This window comes from Eleutherodactylus coqui, chromosome 6, assembly GCF_035609145.1.
Source record: "Eleutherodactylus coqui strain aEleCoq1 chromosome 6, aEleCoq1.hap1, whole genome shotgun sequence".
Classification (NCBI taxonomy): Eukaryota; Metazoa; Chordata; class Amphibia; order Anura; family Eleutherodactylidae; genus Eleutherodactylus; species Eleutherodactylus coqui.
The window spans coordinates 53,239,323-53,266,907 of record NC_089842.1 but is presented as its reverse complement, the minus strand read 5'-3'; the positions used below and the strand labels follow the sequence as shown (position 1 = coordinate 53,266,907).

Here is a 27,585-nt window from a genome sequence, read left to right as displayed (position 1 = left end):
CAAAGCAAATCAAAACCAAAGACTTGCAACTAAAGTCTGAGCCAGTAGGGCTTATATGCAGACCTCCCCGCCTAGAAGTCAAAAGATGACTGGAGGGAGTGAGAAAGCCACTTCTCCCCGGCGGCACACACCTACCCGAGCACTGCACAGCCGACCGGCAGACAGGCGCTCCCGCGCGCTGGCCGCAGCGACCGACCACGAGAGTGGGGGAACCCTGGACAGAGCCGCTAGCCCAGGCCCCTGTAGCGCCAGGATGAGCAGCCCGCAACAACCGGACCCCGGAACCACCAGTGGTAACCCCAGCCAATCAATGCAGCAGTCGAAGAAACAATCACAGCCGTCGCGTTGTGGACGCGGCATTTATGATTGGCTGAGCCATGGCATTGATTGGCCAATTCATAAACGCCACCACCACTTTACGGCAGCTGTGATTGGTTCTTCGACCTTTGCTCAGCCAATCAATGCAGCGGTCGAAGAACCGATCACAGCCATTGCGTTGGTTCAGCGTCGCTCGAGAACCAAATAAAGCCATCACTTCCTGGAGGCAGTATTTATAAATCCCAAACCAGGAATCTTCTGTTGGCGGGCGAGGACTGGAAGAAGCGAAGCTCCAGAGAGCAGCGGGAGGTATGTGGACCGAGCCTGCTAGGTAAGTAAAATAAGACCTAGCTCCTCTTTTGGGGCAAAAATTATTATAAGACGGTCTTATTTTCAGGAAAAGACGGTAGCAGTGGTCTGGTTTGGTGCTCTCTAAAGGTTAGTGGCCTTCATGTGACTATCATTTACACTAAAGGGTAATAGCACAGAACCTTCAGGTATATATGAGTGCATGTCTTATTCTGTCTGTCCCGCAACCAGGTGGTACCAGGCTTGTTAACACTGACATTAAATATTTCCGTTGTTTGGCTCCATCCTAAAACCGGAACTTCCAGCGCTGGACATATCCCATTGACTGTAATGGGGGTCCGTCTGGATTTTAAAGGGGTTGTCCCACGCCGAAACAGGTTTTTTTTTTTTTCAACAGCCCCTCCGTTCGGCGCGAGACAAACCCGATGCAGGGGTTAAAAAAGAACACCGCACAGCGCTTACCTGAATCCCCGCGCTCCGGTGACTTCTTACTTACCTGCTGAAGATGGCCGCCGGGATCTTCTCCCTCGGTGGACCGCAGGGCTTCTGTGCGGTCCATTGCCGATTCCAGCCTCCTGATTGGCTGGAATCGGCACGTGACGGGGCGGAGCTACCAGGAGCCGGTCTCCGGCACGAGCGGCCCCATTCAGAAAACAAGAAGACCGGACTGCGCAAGCGCGTCTAATCCGGCGATTAGACGCTGAAAATTAGACGGCTCCATGGAAACGAGGACGCTAGCAACGGAGCAGGTAAGTGAAAAACTTCTGATAACTTCTGTATGGCTCATAATTAATGCACAATGTACATTACAAAGTGCATTAATATGGCCATACAGAAGTGTATAGACCCACTTGCTTTCGCGGGACAACCCCTTTAATGGAATTCTGCGACAGAGGAGCAGAACGGAACCTCTAATGCAAATATAAACAAAACCTTTTACTTCAAATCAAGACACAGCACGCCAGATACATTTTCTTGTGTACTTTTATTCCATCTGTATACGTCATGATAGACATTAACATGCAACATTTCAGGCCAAAAAAGGAAAGCTTTTTTTCATGCAAAATATGGCACAGTTGGCTTTGGACTGGGAGTGGATGTAAATTTCTGTCACTCCTCACTCTTCTATCTAAGAACACAAAGTCAGGTAGAGAGTTTATTGCACACATAGCAAAAACACCAATACTGTAATAGTATATAATATAGAAATGTTTTCTCGGGTTGCTGAGGCAATTGTAGCCAACCAGCAAGTATTATATATGGGTTTCCTTAATTAGAACAGGCCCCATGCACAGCACTGACTGGGCATCAGGCTGATGCCTCTACAACCAATCACCCAGCATGGCATTGTGCGTCCACAGTCAGTGTCATATGTAATTGGAGAGCAGGCCTGCATAACCCCTTTAACAAGAAGGTTTCAAATGCTCTCTGTAATTGCATAAAAGGGGGGAGAAAGAACATTTTACAGATGGTTTTCGATGGGTGCTTGAAGGCCTTCATCATCTTGCATTGTACAAACGTGTGCTCTCATTCTTCCATAGTAACCACTCACTCCCACAGGTGTATGAGGGCTGTATATTACTCATAATACACAGCACACAGCTAGGGCTTATTCAGATGAGTGTATTTTACATCAGTATTTTGTGAGCCAAAACCAGGAGTAGGTCCAAAATACGGAAGACGTGCAAATCTTTCCATCATACTTTCTCTTAACTCCTGGTTGTGGCTTACAAAATACTAATGTAAAATACACTTGTCTGAATAAGCCCTGAGCCACATTCACCATGGCTGATTTCTCATCCTCTGTCCTACTGCCATCGCTTCTCCAAGTGTGTGCAGCTCCTGGATTTAAGGGATCTACTGCCACTTGTAATGTTATTCTCTCTTATGGGCATATATGTAACTCAGCGTGGCTCATGGTTGCCTGAGAAATAGAATTCTCAGACTTCTGTAACTTCAATATTTTCTGTTGTGTATGCAGTTGCTAAGCTTCCTTTGTAACCTGGCTTGGTTAGTCCTCTGCTCTAAATTATGGCCCATTGCATCCCATGTGACTGTACTCTGCCTGTGCAACCTGTCTACTATGTACAGCTTTGAAACCATCTCCTGATTTAATACAATTCACGGCTTAGTAAGCCGATCCTCTACGTGACTACTTTGGTGACCACAACTTAGGAAAAACATTTCAGCAAAGTCCATATCTTCTGAGAAGACATAGGTGAACACAAGGACTCCCTTGGACTCCGTACTCCATTAGAAGCATACGTCAATCCGGTAGCAACTCCCAAGGTTCACTAACCTTTCTTTGATACCCTGTGATTACCTTTTGGGACTCTTCTATTGAAAAAGCAGATGACATCATCGAGTTCTTAGGTCTCTTTATGTACCCACTGATGTTACAGTTTTAAATCAGCTATGTCAAATATGCCAGATCTATTGTAATCTGTTGTGTAATGGATCTTAAATAGAGATGAGCGAGCCTACTCGGTAAGGCAGTTACTCGAGCGAGCTTCGCTCTTCTCGAGTAACTGCTTAGTGATCCGAGCAGGCTCGGGTGGGGGGCGGGGGGAGTGGAGCGGGAGGAAGAGTGAGAGAGATCTCTCCCCCCCCCCAGCAGCCCACTCGGATCACTAAGCAGTTACTCGAGAAGAGCGATGCTCGTTCAAGTAACTGCCTTACCGAGTAGGCTCGCTCATCTCTAATCTTAAAGGATCCCAATGACTTGTATATAATCAGCCATGTCAAATATGTCAGATCTATTATGATCTGTTGTGCAATGGATCTTAAATAGAGATGAGCGAGTATACTCGCTAAGGCTAACTACTCGAGCGAGTAGTGCCTTAGCCGAGTATCCTCCAGCTCGTCTCTAAAGATTCGGGGGCAGGCGGGGAGCGGCGGGGGAGAGCGGGGAGGAATGGAGAGGAGATCTCTCTCTCCTCCCCCCCCGCTCCCCCCTGCTCACCGCAACTCACCTGTCACCCGCGCCGGCAGCCGAATCTTTAAAGACGAGCGGGAGGCTACTCGGCTAAGGCACTACTCGCTCGAGTAGTTAGCCTTAGGTCTCCCTCACACAGGGCGTTTGCAGAAACGCAGCGTTTTTCAACGCTGCGTTTACTGCAGATTCCGCCCCGTTTCAGCAGCGCTGGCATACTTTATGCCAGCATTTTGGCTGCGTTTTCAGCTTGGCTGAAAACGCAGCCAAGGATGCTGAAAAGAAAAAAAAAGTAATACTCACCTAGCCGCTGCAGTCCGGATCGCGGCCGCTGGTCTCTGCCGCTGATCCGGGCTTCCTCTGCACTAATAAGTCTATTGCCGTAGGCCAGGTTTGAGAACCCAGCCTCCAGCAATAGAGTGCTGTGATTGGTTGTCGGCGCTTGCTCGATGCGCAATCACAGCCCTTCATTGACTGTCTCAGCCAATCAGAGCTTGCCGGCGCTGATTGGCTGAGACAGTCAATGAAGGGCTGTGATTGGACATCGAGCGCGCCGATAACCAATCACAGCACTCTATTGCTGGAGGTGGGGTTCTCAAACCTGGCCTACGGCAATAGACTTGAGTGTGCAGAGGAAGCCCGGATCAGCGGCAGAGACCAGCGGCCGCAACCCGGACTGCAGCGGCTAGGTGAGTATTGCTTTTTTTTTCCCTCTACCTAGCTGGGACTGATTTTTGGGGTAGGGCTTCTATTGCAAGCCCTCACCCCGAAAATCGGCGAGCGGTTAACGCTGCCAAAAACGCGGCACCAAGTGTTGCCGCGTTTTCAGCAGTGGTAAAACCGCTGCCCATTCATTTTAATGAGCGACGCAGGGCTGAAAACGCCCCAAAATAGAACTTGCATCGCTGTCAAAGCGCAGCGTTGGAAGGCGCTGCGTTTTCAGCCCTGTGTGAGCAGCCCCATTGAAATGAATGGGAGTGTTGTACAGCGTTTAGCGCTGGGCTGAAAAGGCAGCGCTAAACGCTGTACAAAACGCCCTGTGTGAGGGAGGCCTTAGCGAGTATACTCGCTCATCTCCAATCTTAAAGGATCCCAATGACTTATATTGGATTTGTCAGGTTTCCATGTTTTTTATTTTTTAATGAATATCACCGCATGCTATACTCTTCTACCCATCATAGAGCAATGAGAATCAAACAGAATAAAGCTAAGCTTAGTGTGAATGGAGCATGTGGTAAAAAATGGAACAGACGCTTTAGTACAGATTATTACAGCAGTTGCATCCAGGATTTCAGTTTTTTCTGCTTTACAAATTTTAGCAGGCAGACTATTTTTAAAAACATTTTGACATATATCATTTAATGCATTCCTATTAGAGATGAGCGAACGTACTCGGTAAAGCACTACTCGTCCGAGTAATGTGCTTTATCCGAGTATCTCCCCGTTCATCCTGAAAGATTCGGGGAGCGCCGCTGCTGACAGGTGAGTTGCGGCGGGGAGCAGGGGAGAGCGGGCGGGAGAGAAGGAGAGAGAAATCTCCCCTCCGTTCCTCCCCGCTCTCCCCTGCAGCTCCCCGCTCCGCGGCGCTCCCCGAATCTTTCAGGACGAGCGGGGAGGTACTCGGATAAAGCACATTACTCGGACGAGTAGTGCTTTACCGAGTACGTTCACTCATCTCTAATTCCTATCATTCTATATTTTACAGTTGTAGTTATTCTAAGTTTACATGAGCTTGTTTAAGTTTCTTTCTTTTTTTATTTTCATCACATATATACACAACCGCCCGGTAGACTTGTATTATAACCGCCAAAATGTTTTTGCATATAAAAAACGTAATTGAGTCAGCAAACACATCCTCTCTAGCTACCAAATATAAGCGATAAATTAGAAAGGGGCCATCCTGCATCACTACTGATGTCATCATATTTGAAACCTCACTGGTACAACAATTTAGAATGCAACTCTTTACTCTTTCATCAGATGATGACCGTGATTGTTCAGTGTCTTCTGTTTCTGGAGGTGAATATGATGAAGTTTGGGTAAGCACTATTGTAAATTGCAGAACTGCCAAGGTGAATAGACATAGTCCCACCACAGCTATAGTCTGGCTGGTTTTAATTGATGGCTCCTTCATCAGTTCTAAGATATCCAGAATATCTGCACCTAAAGCAAGGTATATCATGAGGAGCTGAGCGAGCTGGTCACGGCTCATTTTACCTCTTGGCATCATCCAACGGGCTAGAATCAGGACCAAGATTGTAAGCTCTTCAGCAGATTGCATCTCTGTGGATAATTTTTTGTAGTCCTGGCAAGAGATCATAAGATGAATTTTTACTTAGTGACGAACATATTTTGTGCCTAAATGACCAAATGATTTCCATCATTACATTGTAAGAGCCATAATCATTGACATATTCATACGCAAGATTTTTTTTCTTTGGGACGAGTTGTATATTTTAATGGCACTACTTGGGGGTACATATACTGTATGGTATAACTTTTATTACTTTTGTTGGGGAGGGGGAGATGGAGAAAAAATCCAGATATTCTGCCATTTTTTGGTGTTTTGTTTTTACAGCGTCAACTACTCATCAAAAATAACATGATTACTTTCTTATCTGGATGAGCACGATTACTGTGATAAGAAGTTTATATAGTTTTTTAAAATTACTTTTTACTACTTTTGCGCAATGAAAACACGTTTTTCAAGAAAAACTATAGAATCTGCATCACCGTGTTATAAGACCGATAACATTTTTTTTTTTCAGGCAATAGAGATATGTGAAGTCTTGTTTTTTTGCAGAAATACTTTTATACCATTTTGAGGTATACATGACTTTTGCATTGCTTTGTATTATGTTTTTTGAGAAGCAGCTAAAAGAAAACTTAGCCGCTTTCTATTAGGTGTTGCATTAAAAAAAAAAATTAGCATTGATGGATTTTGTGAAGAAATATATATATATATATATATATATATATATTTCTTTTTTTTTTTTAAACTACATTTTTTCCCTTTAAATTGAACTTTTTTTACGCAATTTTTCAGTCCCTCAAGGGGATTCGAAGATACAATTGTTCGATCGCTAGGATAGTATACTGCATTACTTGTGTAGTGCATTCTACTAAGCCTATGATATCAGCCGAGCCGAGTTCAATAGGCTGAATTACATGGTAAACATGGAGGCCTTTGTTAGACTTCTGGATGCCATGAGAACCCACTGGTACCTTGCAATCACACTGTGGTGTGTCAATGGGTAACAGAAGGATCTCCCTCCTCCTGTCATCTGCTGACATGCTGTAGTTGCTATTGATTGTGGCATGTAAGGGGTTAAACTTCTATTATTTGAGGTTTCTCTGCTACTGGCTGTTAGAGCAGGAGGCTCTTTGTCAGTAGTCAGCCAAGCCACTGCCCTTAAAAAAAGTATGTACAGGTTTAAAGCCCATTAGTGAGATCAGAAAAAGGCATATTGGCCATCACAAAGGTCTTAATGGGGTTGTCCCACTTCTAGCCGTTTACACACAACTCGATATATTGTGCTATGACCAGGGTTGCTACTGAGTCTCATTCACTTCAGCCTGCAGTACCTGCCTGGGCCACAATGCAGTGTACGGAGCTGTCTGAAAACAGTATGTAGTTGGAGAAACCCTTTTAGAAAACAAAGCAAATCCTAACAACCCTTTTCAGCCATGACATAGCAATAGAGGTTGCAGGGGGTCACAGTTACAATACCAGCCAGTAAGCTAGGGGAGCCTGACGGCCCTCTTGTCACTTATATTGATGGGCTTGTCCCACCCTCAGCCTCCGCCTGATCCATCGGTATGCACAGTGACTTAACACTTCCTGTTTCATCACACAACAGCACTGTGCTCGCACTACTATGTGATATGTGTCCAGAGTGTAGAGCGGCCCCTACTTTCTTCCTGTTCACTAGATGCTTCTAAGCACGGGACATATGGAGAAGGGGAGGAGCCATTCTACACTCTAGTTGTGTATCATGACTGTATTTCGAGCATGCTTGGGGCATGGAATACAAAGAAACCAGGACTGTGGAGGGAAAAATTCAGCCAGCCAGCAGTGGGAGGGATAGAACTGACAGCAGTCACTGCCCAGTAATAATGATTTTTTGGTTTTCCACGCTCTGAGCATGCTTGGAATGCAGTGATGAATATGGCCATGGCATGAGCGCAGTGCTGCTGTGTGATGAAACAGGAAGTGGAAAAAAGTTTAGTATCCTGTTAGCCAATAGAGCAAAATGTGATTGTTCTGAGTAAGACTCACATCCCTCGTCACTGGACTAATTAAGTATTTACTGTTCTGCTCATCCCTTTCTGGCATTTATCTAAGGGCTCATAGAATGGTAGAGTTGAAAAGGACCTCCAGGGTCATCGGGTCCAACCCCCTGCTCAGTGCAGGATTCACTAAATCATCCCAGACAGATATTTGTCCAGCCTTTGTTTGACCACTTCCATTAACCCCTTAGTGACCAAGCCTGTTTACGCCTTAATGACCAGGCCAAATTTTGCAAATCTGACACGTGTCACTTTAGCATGGAAAAAGACCAGAAAGGTTTTGCATATCCAAGCGATTCTGACATTGTTTTATCGCCACATGTTGTACTTCATTTAGGTGGAAAAAAAAGACCGATAGAATTTGTGTTTATTTATTAAAAGCGCCAAAATTGGGAAAATTTTGAAAAAATCGTCATTTTTTCACATTTCCAACTGCAATATCTCAAATATGTGCAAACATAATATAGAAATTTTTGCTAAGATTTATATTTCCATCCGTTTACTTTATTTTGGGCGCACATTGGAAAAACTTTCGTGTTTTTTTTTTAACCATTTAGGAGACGTACAAATGTAACATTACTTTTCAGCATTTTGAGGAACACTTTGTTTTCCTACACCAGTCCAAGATTGGAAAGGCTCATAGGAGTCAAAATGATAGATACCCCCACAAGTGACCCCATTTTAAAAACTACACCCTTTAACGTATTCACTGAGGGGTGTCATGAGTATTTTAACCCCACAGTTTTTTTTCAGGAGTCAATGCAATTTAGAAGAGAAAAACAAAAATTTCATATTTTTGCAAATATGTCATTTTAAAGACAGGACTTTTTTCTATAGTACACATGAAAATTAGGATTTGCACCCCAGAATGGATACCCCTGTTTGTCCCGTGCTCAGAAACATACCCATTGTGGCCCTAATCTTACGTTTGGATGCACAATGGGGCCCAAAATGAAAGGAGCAATCGGTAGCTTTCGGAACAGAAATTTTGCTTGAAGGAGATTTAGGCCCCATTGCCCACTTGTAGAGCCATTGAGTGACCAAAACTATGGAGAACTCCCACAAGTGACCCCATTTTGAAAAGTAGACCCCTTAACGAATTTATCTAGGGGTACGATGACTTTTTTGACTTTACAGTTTTTGAATGAATCTAAGCCAAGCCGAAGGAAAAAAATTTTGGTAATTCTGTCATTTTAAAAGCAGTTTTTTTGTACAGCACATATATGAATGAAGACTTGCACCCCAAAATAGATACCCCTGTTTCTCCGGTGCTCAGAAACATACCCATTGTGGCCCTAATCATATGTCTGGATGCACAATGGGGCCCAAAATGAAAGGAGCAAGCGGTGGCTTTCGGAACAGAAATTTTGCTTGAAGGAGATTTAGTCCCCATTGCCCACTTGTAGAGCCCTTGAGTGACCAAAACAATGGAGATCCCCCACAAGTTACCCCATTTTGAAAAGTAGACCCCTTAACGAATTTATCTAGGGGTACGATGACTTTTTTGACTTCACAGTTTTTGAATGAATCTAAGCCAAGCCGAAGGAAAAAAAATACGATTTTCATTTTTTTTGTAATTCTGTCATTTCAAAAGCAGTTTTTTTTGTACCGCACATATATGAATGAAGACTTGCACCCCAAAATGGATACCCCTGTTTGTCCTGTGCTCAGAAACATACCCATTGTGGCCCTAGTATTACGTCTATATGCACAATGGGGCCCAAAATGAAAGGAGCAAGCGGTGGCTTTCGGAACAGAAATTTTGCTTGAAGGAGATTTAGTCCCCATTGCCCACTTGTAGAGCCATTGAGTGACCAAAACGATGGAGAACCCCCACAAGTGACCCTATTTTGAAAAGTAGACCCCCTAACGAATTTATCTAGGGGTATGATGACTTTTTTGACTTCACAGTTTTTGAATGAATCTAAGCCAAGCAGAAGGAAAAAATTACGATTTTCATTTTTTTGGCAATTGTGTCAATTTAAAAACTGTTTTTTTTGGAAAGTGTACATAGGAATGAAGACTTTTGCCCCAAAATGGATACCCCCATTTGTCCCGTGTTCAGAAACATACGCATTGTGGCCCTAATCTACTTAAAGGAAACATAGCTAGGCCTATAATGGAAGGAGCACCCGTTGGATTTCAGGGTACAACGGAATAAATTCCAGTCCCCATTGCCCACATGTAGAGCCATTGAGCGTCCAAAACGATAGAGAACCCCCACAAATGACCCCATTTTAAAAACTAGACCCCTTAACAAATTCATCTAGGGGTGTACTGCATATTTTGACCCCAAAGTATTTGAATGAATCTAAGCAAAGCAAAAGGAAAAAATTACGATTTTCATTTGTTTGGCAATTTTGTCAATTTAAAAACAGTTTTTTTTGTACAGTGTACATAGGAATGAAGACTTTCACCCCAAAATGGATACCCCTGTTTGTCCCCTGTTCAGAAACATACCCATTGTGGCCCTAATCTACTTACAGGACACATGGCTAGGCCCATAATGGAGGGAATGCCCGCTGGATTTCAGGGCAGAACTGAATAAATTCCAGGCCCCATTGCCCACTTATACAGAAAAAAATTTGACTTCCTAAAAATAATCCCCCCGCCATCCCCATTTTTTGGCAATCCCTAAATATTAGATAAAGGTAATAATATAAACTGCGTTTTATGTCCGAAGACAAGGGTATTTACGGAGGCTGGTTGGGCTGGGCACATGGGGCAAGAAAACCGGGTATCCCCCCCCCTCCTCTCATGTATTTTGGGGGGTATTTCGTAACCTCAGCGGCGGGGATGGGGTGTAGAAAATGGCGCTGTGAGGCTTTGTAATATTGCTGCGGTGCAGCGGTCTCACAGAGAAGGCGCTCAACAAGCTGCTCCTGGAACTGCAGGAAGGCGAGCGTTCCCAGGGCTTCTTGTAAATTACGGATTACTGGTAGCGGTCTGAATAACGCCGTGCTCACGTAGCCGTAGGCGGAATCCGCTTGCCGAGGCCTGTAGCGGATTCCAGCTGTGAGCCCGGCTGTGACCCTGCGTACGGTTGCATAATGTACTGCGCATAACTGCCTACTCACACACTTTCCTGGGCTTCCCGGCTCCTGCGAATGTGTCCGGCATTTTGCCGGCGGGCGCATGCGCAGCAGCCGGAAGGGTCCATGGAGGATAATCGCATCTGGATTCAAATGCGGAAGCCTCCGAGAAGATGTTTCATCTCCCCCCACCGATCGCATCGGTGAGGGGAAATGAAACTGCCACTTTTTAAAGAACTTTTACGTGATCGCCATTATGCATTGGATAACGCCGATCACGTGACCAGTAACCGCATACCGCGGCTCCCCGTGACATCTCCAGGCTCTTGGCTACCTTTTGTAGCCAGCAGCAGGGAGATTTTATATTTCTTGGGCAATATTTCACTTTTGCGCATGCGTCCGCCATCATGCTGACGGGCGCATGCGCCGAAGCTGGGGTAAGATCCGCGGATCAACATCCCACCAGGGACTTTTTAACTTTATATGATCACCGTTATCTGATGGATAACGGTGATCATATGACTGGAAACCGCATACAGTGGTCCCCAGTCATATCTCCCTGCACTCGGCTATCTGTGACAGCTGGGTGCAGGGAGATTTTGAATTTGCCGGGCTCGCCGGCTTCTGCGCATGCGCGCCGCATCGGCACATCGCAGAAGCCAGGGGGTCCCGACACCGGCCGGAGGACATCGGTGGACCTGAGGTGAGTATTTTCACCTCCCCTCATGGATCCGATCCATGAGGGGAGGTGAAACTTTTCTTTTTTTACACTTTTTTTCACTTTTCCGTGATTGTCGTTATCCGTTGCATAACGGCGATCGCGGTACCGGGGACCGCTCACCGCAGTCCCCGCTGACATCTCCTGCCTCCCGGCTACCTACAGAAGCCGGGAGCCAGGAGATTTTAAGTCTCCCGCGCCGCCGGGCCTTCTGCGCATGCGGCTGACGTAATGCCGCCTGGCGCGCATGCGCAGAAGGACGGCTACGGCGCCCGGAGCATCGGGACAGCTGGGAGTCGTGTGGCGGACATCGGTGAGTAATTTCAGCTGCTCCGATGGATCCGATCCATCAGAGCAGCTGAATCTTTAACTTTTATTGCACTTTTATTTACTTTTTTGCGATCGGCGCTATCCATTGCATAGCGCCGATCGCAATGCTGGGGGAGGGCTCCGAACAGCCCGGGATGACAGCTCCATGCTGTCAGCTACCTGCGGACACCAACAGCATGGAGCTGTCACGTCCACAGCCCGAGGGGCATTATTCTCTGCAGGAAGCATGTTTTTACGTCCTCAGAGAATAAAGCCCACTTCGGGAGGACGTAAAAACACTATGGGCTGGTCGTTAAGGGGTTAAAGGAGAACTCACAGCCTCCCATGGCAACCTTTTCCATTCATTGATCCCCCTCACTGTCTTTTTTTGTTTTTTTCTAATATCTAATTTGTTTCTCCTCCCTTTTAGTTTCATCCCATTGCTTCTAGTCTTTCCTTGTGCAAATGCTCCCTCTACACTGTGACAGCCCTTCAGATATTTGTAAACGGCTATTAGGTCTCCTCTCAGCCTTCTTTTTTGCGAGCTAAACATTCCCAAATCCTTTAACCGTTCCTCATAAGACATGATTTGCAGACTGCTCACCATAACTCTTTTCTGAACTTGCTCCAGTTTGTCTATGTCTTTTTTAAAGTGGGGTGCCCAGAACTGGACACAGTATTCTAGATGAGGTCTAACTAAGGAAGAGTAGAGGGGGATAATTACCTCACGTGACCTAGACTCTATGCTTCTCTTAATACACCCCAGAATTGTGTTTGACTTTTTGGCTGCTGCATCACATTGTTGACTCATGTTCAGTCTATGATCTATTAGTATACCCAAGTCTTCTTCACATATGCTGCTGCTAAGCCCAATTCCTTTCAATCTGTATGTGCTTTTTTCATTTTTCTTGCCCAGATGTAGGACTTTGCATTTCTCCTTGTTAAATACCATTCTGTTATTCGCCGCCCACTGTTCAAGCTTTTCTAGATCTTTTTGAATACTCTCTCTCTTTTCCCTAGTGTTAGCTATCCCTCATAACTTTGTGTCCTCGGCAAATGTGATCAGCTTCCCATAAATTCCCTGCTAATTAATCACACCATGTCTGTGCCTTTTTATCCTGTTCTGGAGTCCTTTATAAGTCTAAATTAATCACAGTGTGCCCTTTCATGTGATCATGTGTATATATATATATATATATATATATATATATATATATATATTTAAATAAATGCTCTTCAGATCTGTTCCATTAGGCCTCTGACACTGCGTCTATGCTGCGGATCTGCGGGAAAGCAGGGAATTAAAAAAAAAAGCATTGTGCATGTGCGCGGCACGCCGCCCAACATGCCAAGAGCATTCACCATGCAGAAGAAAGAAGATCCGGCCGTGACAAAGAAGACCCGCATGGCAGCTAGGCAGGTGAGTAAAATGTATTTTAAGGCCTCCGCTGTGGTAATCTGCACTGGGAATACGTACATGTCCGTGGACATGGGGCCTTATGCCTGCAAAGAATTCTAAGAGGTTTGAAAGCTTGCTGTCACATCATGTATTTTTGTTAGCCATTAAAAAGTATCATATCTACAAGATTACTTGGTTTCTCTTAAGGCCCATTTACACAGGATGAGTGTTGGGCAAAGACTCTGAGTAAAATGGACTCTTTGCGTAAGAGACTTTTGCTTTCCCCTGTTAAGCCCCTTTAAACAGAGACTGAAAAGTTTCTTTACTTCCCCTAGACATAGCCTGATATACAAAAGTTTTATTGTGCATTATATTGCAGTTATGTGAAAAGTTGTTATGTAACCTTAATGTTCAAGAATATGTGCTGGAGGAGTAGTAAAATGAAAGCAATTTAAAGTAGAATCCCCTTGTGAATGAGAAAATATAAATGACGTGAAAGGCTAAATGTGTATGTATGGAGGTCTTGTTCCCTGCTATGTGTCTTTTGTGCCAGTGTCTGTCTGCCGTCCTAGCTGTCCCAGTAGGCGGAGCATCCTTTTCACCACATTCTCTAGTCCCGAATTGGGGGTATTGACTTAAGCTACCACCCTTTACGGAGTCTTTTCTCAGAGGAAGTGATGATCATTCCATTTACCTCTTGTTCTTTTTCCTGCCAGTTGCCCTTCTCTATTCTTAAGTACTGCATTAGTGTTATATTCTTTTGTCAGAGGAAGTGATGGTCATTCCACTTAGATATTCTTTGTCTTTGGGGAGAAGAGTTATGTATGTGCCCCATAGCTATACTAGTATATCCTGAATTCAGTTCAGCCTAGTAGAAATTCTTTCATGGTTCTGGCCTAACCATTTGATACACAATATCATGATATAATGCTTTGCTGAGAAAGTGACGTTCTATAAGTAGTCTCAGAACACCGGAATGGGTAAATTTATGTATAAGTAACCAGAGGGTGGGAGCTGAGTTAACAGGTTTTGCCTTGCACACTCCGAGACTGCGCAGTGTTTCTAGAGGTGAACTGGGTTAGAACACTGAGATATCCTGATTCCGGATTCATACACTCTGATTTAGAGGCTCCAGTGTCAGCTTATTTTAAGTAGGGGGAAACTGTAGTGGCCCAAAGTCTATGTATCTGGCCTCTCCATAACAGTCTTGTATTTGTCTCACATGTCATGTCTTCACTGTGGATGTTCTGTGCAAATTGTCTTGTCACTAGTTATGTGTATTGCACAGCTGCAGCGTCTAAGAGGTTAATATCTGTGAATGTCTGGGTTATGTCTGGAAATGTAAAAATTTATGTGGTCACAAGAGCATGATGGATTTATGGGTGTGCAAGGTGCACTAAGGGAGAAGAGAAAAAAGAGAAGAAGGAGAGAGTGGTTGATTCGGAGAGTTTGTGGAGAGAGCAAGGAATTCGAGTGTGGGTTACTTGTAGGCACCTTCAGCCTACAGGTATCAAAGAATGGAAGAAGAGGAAAGGTACTGGATGCTCATACCCAGGATCCTATCCCCCAGTTGCAAATGAAATGGAGTGCGCCGTGCAGTGTCCAAAAGAAAGAGTGAGTGTTCAGTGGAGTGTTTCTTTTCCTTCCTCTGGAGTGTCTTTTCCAGGAGTGGCAGCCATCAGATAACTAAGACTGTGGATCCGGTGTCATTCTGTGTTCTCCTCCCTGAACTTCTCCATTGTCTCCTGCACTGGTGTGTAATTACCAATCACCTTTCTGTAAATTCACCTACTGAAAAGTGTCAAGTAAAAGTTCCAGTTGCTGTCCGGTCCCGGCAACTGTGTGTTCTACAATTTACCCATGTGTGTCTGGACTTTATTTTCACATTTGGATTCACCCGTGACAAAGTCTAAAGGTCACTTACCAATGTTTATTCAGGTAACCGCTGCACCAGCGTTGCCTGAGGAGGCCTGTCAGGGCCGTGGCCAAGAATTGCACAAGTCCCTCAGGGGAGGAGTTGTTAGTGCCACTGTGACAATCCCAAGCACCTACACCGCCATCTCCTCAGTGGTGCACCTTGTGCCTTGGTCGCTGCACAATATTCTAAAATGTGGCGTAATGAAGGGGTGTAGGGTAAGAATCCTGGTTGTTTAGGAGAAGAAAGAGGGTTAGGCCCTTTTTACATCTGTATTGTGATTCCCATTGTTCAGCTCCGAGGACAATGAAAATATATGAACTGACAAATCTGGCACATGCTAGACTCAAACAGTGTCAGATGGAACCTACAAATTATAACGGGGCCTGTCTGTCTTCTGGCATGCTTCCTGAAATTTTCTAGGACAAAATAATGCAGCATGCTCAGATTTCCAGCTAGACTTTTATTCACCAGGGACAAAGATCCAGTTTGCAACACTGAGATCCATTGATAACCTGGAAAAGAATTTGCTGCCACTGAGCAGATGCTAGGGCAGATGTTGGGGTCGATGGTAGTATAGGAGTGCAGGATGATCAGGCAGCTAGCTGGGTGACATTTATCAGGAGAGGTAGAGGGAGAAGAGCCAGGGAGGCTAGTCCTGAACTGGTACACCCCAACAAGCTTGCAAAGTTGGTAGATGAGGGGAATGTCATTATAGGGTTAGCACTGCTGCAGTACGACATGCCTTCTGCCCACCAGGGGATGTCTGCTCTACTAACAAGTGGAATAGGAGCGCAGGGTAGGCTAGACAGGTCCTGGTAGTGGGGGACTCAATTTTTAGAGGGACAGAAAAATCTGTCTCAAAGTTTGGGATCGTTCAACAGTGTGTTGTCTTCCTGGCGTTTTCCTAAAATGAAGAAAGTTGGCTTCTACCACATGGAATTTTTTGCCTTGTCCTGATTCAACATTAGGGTGGGAGAAGGGGTGTTAATTAGTCAGATGAGTTCCAGATGTGTTCTTTTTCCAGTGGAATTGTGCAGCAAATCACGCATCTCCTTGCATATTGTGCATGCATTTGCGCACCACCCAGTAACCTTTGTTGTAAAAATGTGAAGAATAAAATACTGTGTGATTTCCTTTTTGCACGAACGAAATGTGTACATAAAATACAGATATGTCAACCGACCTATTGAAACAGATGGGTTCTATTCTCTGCGTATTGCATGCGTAAATTTAGCGCACACAAAAATACCCAAGTGAAGCCGGTTTAACGAAAAAAAAAGGTTTGGTACCGTGTTAGCCAGTAGGGCAATGTGTGATTGTTCTCAGTGAGAGAAACCAAGTAATCTTGTAGATATGATACCTGTTAATGGCTAACAAAAATACATTTATTTTCAGTATTTTTGCAATTTATTAACTCTACATGTTTAGGCATGATTATTGTCCCACTAGATTGTACTGAAGTTGAGTTTTATCCTATTTCAAATGTGTTACCTAATGTTGTGCATTATCTAATACACAGTGTGAAATATTGTTACTAGAGATGAGCGAGCACGCTCAGATAATGCAGTTACTCGAGTGAGCATCGCTCTTCTCAAGTAACTGCATTCTCGTCCGAGCAGGCTCGGGGGTTGAGAGAGAGATCTCTCCCCTCCGCCCCCCCCCCCCCCCTGAGCCTGCTCGGACGAGAATGCAGTTACTCGAGAAGAACGATGCTCGCTCGAATAACTGCATTATTCGAGCGTGCTCGCTCATCTCTAATTGTTATTCCATCATGCAATACAGCAAAATGGTAGGACTTCGTTATAGTCAGGATTACGCAACCGTGTAAGTGCAATTGTTTTTTAAACTATTTCTTAAACCGCATAACCTTGATGTAGAAGGGGGAGTTTAGAAGGGGTAAAGCCACTCTTATACATGGTGTCGGCAAAACATGGCGATTTCGATCACGGCGTTTTTGAGCGATTGCACCGCTGTTTTTTGGTGCGGCACATTTTAACGCACCCCATCATTGTGAGGGGTGATGAGGTGCGTTAAGCACACAAAATAGAGCAGACAGCGCTTGAAAATCGCAGCGTTAGAAAGCGCCGTGTTCAAGCGCTTAGAATTCAATGGGAGCGTTATATGGCAATTACCATAGCATTCAATCTGCCGCGGTAATCGCGGTAAAAGGCATATGTTTGAGAATGGCCTAACTATATTATGAGAATCGTGCACTGTTAGTTGTATTTCATGAAAATATGTAAGATTTCTGGACAACCTTATACTTGCATACACTGATCTGTACACACTGACCATCATCTTATCTTTAAATGCATGTAGTATATGAGATACGTACCGATTCCTTGCATTCAGAATTTGTCAGGTTTGTAATATTCTTTCTAAATTCTAAGCTTTTAAGCTCCATCACAAAGATTGAGGGAACAACAGAACATAAATATAAAAACACCATCGGAGAAAACCTACAATAACACAGAGAATAGTTTAGTACAGGAATAGATAAACTAAATTGACAGCTACTTGTAAAGAAAAAAACAATAAAGTTCAAGCCTTTTTTATTGTATTTTTTACAAATGTTTTTGATGGTGTTTTTCATTTGGAAACATTTTAAACATGTATTTTATTTCTGCTCTTTTTCTTCAGTCCTATAGAGAAGCCTATTAGGCCTCCTTCCCACGAACGGATTTCCGCCGCGTAATTTGCGGCGAAAATCCGCTGCGTTGCCCGCAGCTATTAGGTTCTATTGAACCTAATAGCACAATGCTCACGATGCGTAATTCCACCGCGGAATTACGCACCGCGATTTCTCCCGTCCTCACCCGCAGCATGCTCTATTTTCTGCGGGTGAGGACGGGCTGTACGCACTGACGGCTTCCATTGCAGTCAATGGAAGCCGTCCGTTCACGCTATCTCCCGCTGTAACCAGCGGGAGATAGCGTGAAAAAACGCTTTCCCGCCCACCGCCGCGCGTCATATGACGCCATATGACGCGGCCGGCCGCGTCACGTGACACGCTCGGTGACGCGGCGGCGGTGGGCGGTGACGGGCGGTGACGCGGTGGCGGTGGGCGGGGAAGCGATTTCACGCTATCTCCCGCAGGTAAGTATAGGGGCTCTGGGGGGCGCCGTGACGGGCTTCACTGCGTAATATTACGCGGCGGACCCCGTCACGCTCGTGGGAAGGAGGCCTTAGAGATGACCGAGCACCCAAATGCTCGGGTCCGCGTTATTCGAGTCAAGCTTTTCGTAAAATTTGAGAGCTCTACTCGAGTAACGAACCCCATTGACTACAATGAGAGACTCGAGCATTTTTGTATGTGGGACGCTGGGTGCCGAGCTTTTTTTTTTTCTCTAGGTCTCTCTCTCTCTCGCCTGCCTGCCAAAAAATTTGCCAATGACGCATGCTGCGGGGAGGGGCCAAAACAAGCACGTCACAACAGGGAGGGGCCAAAAACTGGGGCGGGGTCAAAAATGGCTTGATGCTCGTTCGAGTAACGAGCACCATCCAGTACGCTAATACTCGAACGAGCATCAAACTCGGCAGAGTACGTTCGCTTAACTCTAAAGCCTATGGGTAAAACATCTGCAAAAAATGCCAGGAGAAAAAAAAGCAAGACTGTACTGGGCATGTACCGTTTTGAAAAAATGGCACAAACCAAAATACTCTGCATGTACACTTTTCATTAGTAAACTATTGACTTTAAAGTAACATCTGAACGCAGCATTATTTACCCACAAATAAAAAAAAAACTGAAAAACATTTTGAAAACACCAAGAAAAATCTGCAGCAAAAATTGTGATTTCAGTTTAAGGCTAACTTCACACGGGTAAGTGCGATATTGTGCTCACCAACTTGAGATTTGCCCACGGCTGCGAGGCATTTTTATCTCAAAACCGCCTAGCATCCTTTGGAGGATCGCAGAGTGTCTCCTATTGGGCACATAGCACGTGGTGCGATGCGGCCGCCGGCCCCATCACTTATGTTTATTACCCCATTCAAAAGAATGAGGTTCATATTTGTTCATATCTTGCAACGCACAAATCTCACACCAGGCCGTGTGAAAATGGCCTAATGCTGGTTTCATATGGCTGAGAAACTCTAGGTGAGATTTGTGCATTGTGAGACGTGGGAATATTTTCTTTTGAATGGGAGTCATATACAATTGCTGCATGTCCTATCTTTTTGCTTTTCTCGGAACTAGAGATGAGCGAACGTACTCGGTAAGGCCGATTTCGCAATCGAGCACCACGATTTTCGAGTACTTCACTACTCGGGTGAAAAGTATTCGGGGGCACTGTGGGGCGTGACGTGGCGTGGTGGAGCGGGGGGTAGCAGTGCGGAACAGGTGGGAGCTCTCTCTCTCTCCCTCTCCCCCCCACACCCCTCTGCAACCCCCCGCTCACCCACAGCGCCCCCAAGTACTTTTCACCCGAGTAGTGAAGTACTCGAAAATCGCGGTACTTGATTGCGAAATCGGCCTTACCGAGTACGTTCGCTCATCTCTACTCGGAACGCATCTCCCACTCTGTTCAATGGGACAGTAAGGCCCCCTGCACATGGGTGGAAATTCCGTGGCGGGATTTCCCACAGAATTTCCGCCCATGGAAGCTGCCATAGGATTGCATTAGAAAACGCAATCCTAGGCAGACGGTCGCAATTTGTCGGGCAGGAAACAAATCGCGGCATGCTCTATTTCTGCCCGGCAGCCGGCACATCAAAGAGCCAGAGCCGCGGGAGCAGGTGAGTGCTGTGCTGGTCTCTGCAGGGGCTCGGGTCAGGTCCCGCTGCGAGAATTCTCACAGCCGGATCCGACCCGGCTGTCTGCAGGTGGCCCTAAACACATCACACAGCCCGCGATGTGCACACGAGTGCGATATGAGGTTTCCATTGAAAACAATGGGAAACACTTGGCAATCCTCTAATGTGAATGAAAGCCGCGCTGGAGGATCACCTCTTCCCAATAGTGATGGTAGACGGTTTTGGCCCGCCCGTGTGTAGGTAGCCTAAAATTGTCTATACATGTTAGACACTACTTGTACTGAATCTCACCCAGTGGTTGATTTCTAAGGTAAGAAGAATCAAGCATTTCAACATGCCCTATATTTTATTTCGAGAGGCAATAAACTGATGCTAGAGGCATCTAATAGAAGCTTATTCCCCTCCTCCAATTAAAAACCACATGTATACTTTTATATATTTTCCCATGAACATCCAGTGATTTTGATAAATTCTTAGAGATAAAAGGACGACATATTGGCGTTGACCCACTTCTTTAAAAAAAATCTGCTTGAAAGAGCTCAGTCAGACAGCCGTTTATTTCATGCACATTTTTTGCACAAAACGCAAATGCACTAAAATTTGCAAGACCGAAGCGGGTGTCACGCTGAAAAAAACGCAAATGGCTACGTTTATGCACACATAAAGTATGCTGCGCACTATCCCCTGCTGCGTCTGTGACAGCTGCAGCAGGAAATTCCATGGATGTGAAACCCCTGGATGTTGTCACATCCAGGGGTTTCACCTTTGGTCAATGGGGTCGCCAGCAGCAGCGGCAGCCCCATTGACATACAGAGAAGATCGCGATCCTCTGCCATAGCTTTCACAGCTGTGGCAGAGGATTTCTTCATCTCTGCAGGGAGTCCCCTCATCACTGAACACTGTCACAGCTGTAGCAGAGGATTGCGATGTTCTCCCATTGAATTCAATGGAGCCGGCGCTAAAGTCCTGAGTTTCAAGCTATAAAATCACAGCAAAATCGTGCGAGAAAATCGCAAGTGGCAGCAATGATATTTTTGAGCGAAAAAGCAGTGCTGATGCTCAAAAATGTGGTAAAAAGATACGATTTTGCCACGATTTTCTCACGGCAATATTACGATTGCTCGTGTGAAACTACCCTTAGTGAAGAAAAAAAATGCAATTTTTATCCCCCTGCCACATAAAAATAACATTCAAAAAGCCATATGTACCACATATTGCCATCAATAAAAACTAAAGCTCTCATCACTAAAATCAAGGTCTCACACAGACATATTGACAGAAAAATTAAAAAGTTATTGGGGTCAGAATGTACTGACACATGATTTTCACGGGACACGAGAGTGAGTGAAAATGCATAACTATAAAACCAATGATTTTCAATGGTTCATTCCCATTTGCAATGTTTTTACTCATGTGATGTCACGTGTAGCAGCGCTGGCGCCACTGAAAGCAATGGGAGAAGATCGCGATCCCCTGCTGCAACTGTGACAGCCGTGCCAGAAGATCCCTGCATCCCCGCAGTGATGCAGGGCTGTTTTCACATGACAACGCCTCGCATCCATGGGGCTTTTACATGGTGGAAAGTGCGATATCGAGCTGTAAATCAGGGCGCAATATCGCCCTCGCCAGTGTGAAGGAGTTGTAAGTCATAATAAAGACTATAAAAAGTTGATAACATTGTAATAATATTGTTTCGCAGAATAAACGTAACAAGGCCGTGCTACATTGTTTTCATAACTCCCATAAAAGAGAAAGGGAGCTATGAAATTGGCATAACTCAGAGAGCTACACTGTTTCCAGAACGCAGGAGCTATAGAAACAGCATAGCTTGCTACACTGCTTCTATAACTCCCCATCACTTCTATGGGAGATACAGACAGCATAAAACACTCAGGTGGTTTCATTATACCGATGGTGCACACATCTATCACACTTTTATTCCATATCATGTGGTTATGCCATAAAGGCCTGAGATGACAATATCCCTTTAAGGCCCCAAATAGCTAGGTCTTTAAAGGGAGTCTAGCAGTAGCTTTGTAAATGAAAACTGTTGACAGCACTAGGTACAGTTATAGGAGAGGGGTGCTATGGGATCCATGCAGTAAGAAGACAAAGTTTGAAACTGCCACAGCAAGTGTTATGGAGGTGGAACGTTACACTCAGACGCTCTCCTCTCAGGGAAATGAGCTGCCCTGTAGCTCTGATTAGTGTAGAGTAATAGAAGAAAAAAAGGTGGCGCAACCTGGTAGAGAAGTAAAGGAATGAAGTGGAAGTTTGGAATTAAGTTGCAGGCAGGGGCGTAACTATAGAGGATGCAAGGGATGCGGTTGCACTCGGGCCCAGGAGCCTTAGGGGGCCCATAAGGCCTCTCTTCTGCATAAAGGGAGCCCAGTACTATGAATAAAGCACTATAGTTGGGGGCCCTGTTACAGGTTTTGCACTGGGGCCCGGAAGCTTCAAGTTATGTCTCTGTGCAGCATGGTTTAGGTATGGATACGGGTACAGATACAGATAAAGGGGGGGCCCTAAATCACGCTTTGCATCAGGGCCCCTGAGCCTTTAATTACACCTCTGGTTGCAGGTATACGATGAAAAAATATTGTTGCTTTTGGAAAATGCAGCCCATCCTATATATAACGTTATACCCCCAATGGTTAAACGTATAGAACAACAAATACAGGAAGAAAAACTTCTTTTGAAGGAATGAATGTGGCACAACCTTCAGATGTAATATAAATCACTGAAATTAGGTGTTTGCCAAAAAGATTTCAGTTTATTATTAGAACCAGCTTGCATATGCATTTCGAAGTATGTGAACCTCTTCCTCAGTACTCGCTGGGGATACACGTCTAAATCGCTGACGGTGTATCTGACAGAGTTCTTTCGGCAGCCAATCAGCAGACTGCTATAGCTGTTAATCAGGAACTATGGAGCAGCTCAATGAATAGAGAGAAAAGGACTTGAATGAGAAGTCCTGCCTCCAGAGTGCTTGCAGGGGCATCACTCTTTTTTTCCTGACTTCTGGGGACCCTAATAGGTACATTTACACCTTTCTCCCCCGCCCCTATCTAGTGCTGTCAGCAGTTTTGGTTCGGTAAAACTGCCTACAGAGTTCCTTTAAGGGGGTTATTCATGAATACAAGTTCCCTGTGGTCCATATTACCATTTCCATTCTCCATGTCTTGTCATCTTTAGTGTCACGATCATCTCAATGAACAAGAGAACAATTCCACTAAAAAGAACCAAGTAGGTCTTATCCTCTGTGTAATGCACAGTTAAAGCTACCATAATTATTCCATGAAGAAAGAACAATAGACGGCTATAGAATGCCCCCAGTATCTTCCTACATTGACACTTCATTCTGTTAATTTTACTTGTAATCTGTAAAGAGAGAAACAGGAATTGTTATATAAATTGTAGTGTATATAAACAATCCATAAAGCAAGCTGAACAGCAGTCCGAACGTTTAACCCCTTAGGCTGGGTTCACACACGGCGGATTAGCCGCGGAAAATCCGCCGGCGGCCGCTAATCCCGGGATTAGCCAGCCATGTGGACGAGATTTCTGAGAAATCTCGTCCACACGGGACGGCCAATCCGCTGCGGTTAATCCGGCAGAAACCGCAACTTTGCCGACTGCAGCATGTCCATTCTTTTTTTATTTCCGCTGCGGCTGCGCTCTCCTTCATGGGAGCGCCGGCCACAGCGGAAGAGCGAGAGGCCGGGCCGCTTCAAAGCCGCCACAGGTTTTTCCGCGGTGGTTCTCCCGGCAGAAATCTCGCGGCTTTTGCTGCGGCCAAACCGCGGGATTTCCATCGGGAATCCGCCCCGTGGGAACCCAGCCTTAGAGATGAAGCCTGTTTGTGCCTTAATGGTGCTCATTTTTCAGATTTTTTCATTGTCGCATTCCTAGAGTCATAACCTTTTAATTTTTATATTGACGTAGCCGTATGAGGGCTTGTTTTCAGTCTGACAAGTTGTATTTTTTTTCCCAAACATCTTTTTTATTTTGAGCTTTTATAAACATTTTTCCATTACAACTCAAAAAAATACAGAAATAAAGTACATCCTGGAACAATACAATGATACTTTTCAAAACCTTTGCATTTACAGAAATGACTTACATTGTCCCCTCGGGAAATAAAATATTAAACATATTAATCTCTTGTACTATTTCCTAATTATGGTTTAATTGTCACTTACAATCCTCCCATTATCTTCGTATAAAAAGAAGCAAAACAAAAAAAAGAAAGGGAAAGAAAAAAATAAAAAAGAAACACACAATAAAATTTTAAGGTTTCCATCTTCCTCTCCTCCAATCCCAGTTCAGACCCTATTTTATGTCTCACATTGCATTCCAGTCTGTCCCGTTATCCTGCCCACTGTTGATTTTTAGTCTTCCCAGAGAGTCTCTAACATCCTCTATTAGATACCGGGCCGTGTATTGAAAGGGGGTCAAGTTGTATTTTTTAATGGCATAATTTTTGGGTACACATATATTGTAGAACCTTTCTATTTTTTTTAGGGAAATTGGGGGAAAAAATAAATTCTGCCATTTGTTTTTTGGATTTCATTTTTACGGCATTCAGCGTGCAAAATAAATAATGTGATGACATTATTCTCTACGTCAGCATGGTTCTGAGGATACTAAGTTTATACAAGTTTTTCATGTTTTACACAAAAACACTTTTTTTTAAGATTTGTTTTTGTGTTGGTGCATTCCAAGAGCCATAGCATTATTATTTTCCATCGACCGAGCTCTATAAGTGCTTTTTTTTTTTTTTTTGCGGGATGAACTTATCTAATTTTTGGGAACATATAACATTTTGCTTTTTATTCCATTTTTTCTAGAGGAAAGATTAACAAAATCTGCAATTCTGGCACGTTTTTTATTTTTAACTTTGTGCAGCATCAATATGGGGGTTTTGATGTTTTTATTATTTTTACTACTGTTTTTAACTATTTTTTTATACTTTAACTTTTTATTTTTGTTCCACTAGTGGGCTTGAATGTCACCATGTTTTATCATTCTTCTAATACACTACTATACTTCAGTATAGGATTTTATTGGAAAGCCTATGAAGCTCAGCCAGAGGCCACTGTAGCTGGCAGACCCTGAGGCCATATTCTAGCCTGCAGGTGTTATATCAAAACAAAGGGACCAATGAGAAGAGGTGGAGCTGCTTCCCTCTGTCAGCATTTTATATGTCACAGTCGTACTAACACCGCATCAGAATAAAGCCCCTCAATGGCTGCCGTGAAATGAAGTATGTGCGAAGTTCGAAGGAAAGAGGGGTGCAGAGACATCTGACAAGTGGCTCAAAGTTGAAATCATTTGAAACCTTACAGTTAGAATTTGGGCTACTTGTAGGTGGAAGGGTTAAATGCTTTTCAGTATCTAAGAAAGCTGGGTACTGAAAGGGAGCTTTGAAGTAGGCTTCAGCAAAGGGGGTCTCTGTTGTACCTCAGCCCTGTTAAACCAGAGCTAGAGAATGTTTACACTGGGAGATAAGAACAGCAATGTTGCAGCTGTTCTTAGATCTTCCCCTTGCTTTCAGGCCGACCAGGGTTTAGCAGTGGCTCTGCTTTTCCTGAGGCCTAGTGGCCCCGTCCTACATAAGCTGTTCTAGAATTGACTTCAGTGCTGGCCAATTTCGGTCTACTCCTGGGTCTGCTATGAAGAGTATAGCCTGGCGTTGGAGCTCCATTTCCCTGCTGCAGTCTACCGCTACAGATAGTGCCACAGTTGTTTACCTTCCATTGCTTATGGTATTCAGGGCTCCCTGGTAGAGATTTATCAGTGGCCTAGGTACTAGACTGATGTGTTTTCCCCCAGAGGAGGTAGACAAATTGTCGCCGCAAGGAAAGAAGGATTGTGCAATTGAACTTTTCCCTGACTGCAAGTTTCCCAAGACTCACATGTACAACATATCTGCCCCTGAGAGACAGGCTCTTAAAGATTATATCCTGGTAGTTTGATAAAGAATCATATACAGCCATCTAGTTCCCGCTAGCAGCTGGGTTCTTTTTTATGAAGAAAAAAGATGGCGGGTTACGTCCCTGTGTTGACTTTAGAGAACTGAACAAAATCACAAAACACAATGCATACCCTCTTTCCCTTATCCCGGATCTGTTTTCGCAGTTGAATGGCTCCAACTGGTTTTCTAAACTGGACGTACGTGGGGCATATAATTTAATCCGGATTAAGGAGGGGGACGAGTGGAAAACTGCGTTTAATATCCCAGAGGAGCATTATGAGAGTCTGGTGATGCCTTTTGGTCTTACTAATGCTCCTACTGTGTTTTAGTCTTTCATCAATGAGGTTCTGTATGAGTTGGTGGGTAGATTTGTATTGGTTTACCTGGACGATATTTAGATTTTTTTTATTTGCCCTGATTTTTATTCTCATGTTTCCCATGTTCGCCAGGTCCCCCAAGTTTTGCGCGAGAACTGTATATTCGCCAAAAGAGAAAAATGTGTGTTTGCTGTACAAGAGGTCACATTTTTGGGGCACATTACCCAATAGGGTTTCAAGAGGGACGCTGAGAAGGTTTGAGCGGTTCAGGACTGGGTCCTACCAGAAAATGTGAAAGCCCTACAAAGGTTTTTAGTATTCGCCAACTATTTCCGTAGATTCATTAGGGATTTTTCGGTGATAGCTAAACTTCTTACTGATATGACAAAGAAGAAGTGCTTCCCGACTGAATGGTCTGTAGAAGCAATGCAGTCATTTCAGAATTTAAAGAAGTATTTTGCTACGGCTCCGGTTCTGGTGCAGCCAGATTCTTCTAGGCCTTTTGTTGATGCTTCGGAGATGAGGGTTGGAGCGGTTCTGTCTCAGGGAATGGTGACATTGCAAGATCTTTGCCTGTGTGCGTTCTTTTCTCGTAAATTTTCCTCTTCAGAACAAAAATTATGATATTGTTGACAGAGAACTGTTGGTGATTAAATGGGCATTTGCGGAGTGGCATCATGTTCTAGAAGGGGCGAGACACAAGGTGACCATTTTCATGAATCACAAAAACCTTATAAATCTGGATTTAGCTAAAATACTTAATCCTAGACAGGCACGTTGCTTGTTTTTTTTGCCTATTTCTACTTTTTAGGTTGGAAGAATGTGAAGGCTGATGCTCTTTAAAGAAGTTTTCTTCCAGTAGTTTCTAATGAGCCTTCTGGCCACATCCTGTCTGAAGGGGTGGTGGTGTCAGCAGTGCCGTTAGAGTTAGAGGAGCAAGTCCATAGAGCACAAGATTTAGCCCTGTCAAAGCTTCATGTTGAAAAGCTTTTTGTTCCAGTTCATCTATGGTTACAGGTGCTGGCCGAGGTTCATAGTTCCATATATGCTAGGCATCTGGGAATTAATAATACCCGTAAGCTACTCTCAAGAACGTTTTGGTTGCCATCATTATGACGGGATGTGTTCACTTTTGTTTCGTCTTGTGAGGTGTGTGCCAGAACTAAGTCACCTCACAATCGGCCAGCCGGTAAATTGTTACCTTTGTCAATCCCTATGAGACCTCATTTGTCCATGGACTTCATTACGGATTTACCACCTTCCAAAGGTAACATGGCTGTTTGCGTGAACATTGGCCAGTTTGTTAATTTC

General features: G+C 44.4%; 1 protein-coding gene across 1 annotated transcript; it reads right to left on the bottom strand.

Moving 5' to 3' along the window:
• Positions 1-5,270: 5,270 nt before the first annotated feature.
• LOC136572090 (transmembrane protein 26-like) lies at positions 5,271-23,340 on the bottom strand. The gene is made up of 3 exons (XM_066572702.1): positions 23,144-23,340; positions 17,561-17,684; positions 5,271-5,864 (listed from the first exon to the last, which is right to left on the bottom strand). Exons 1-3 carry the CDS (start codon positions 23,338-23,340, stop codon positions 5,271-5,273), a joined length of 915 nt encoding a protein of 304 aa, XP_066428799.1.
• Between the last annotated feature and the right edge of the window lie 4,245 nt (positions 23,341-27,585).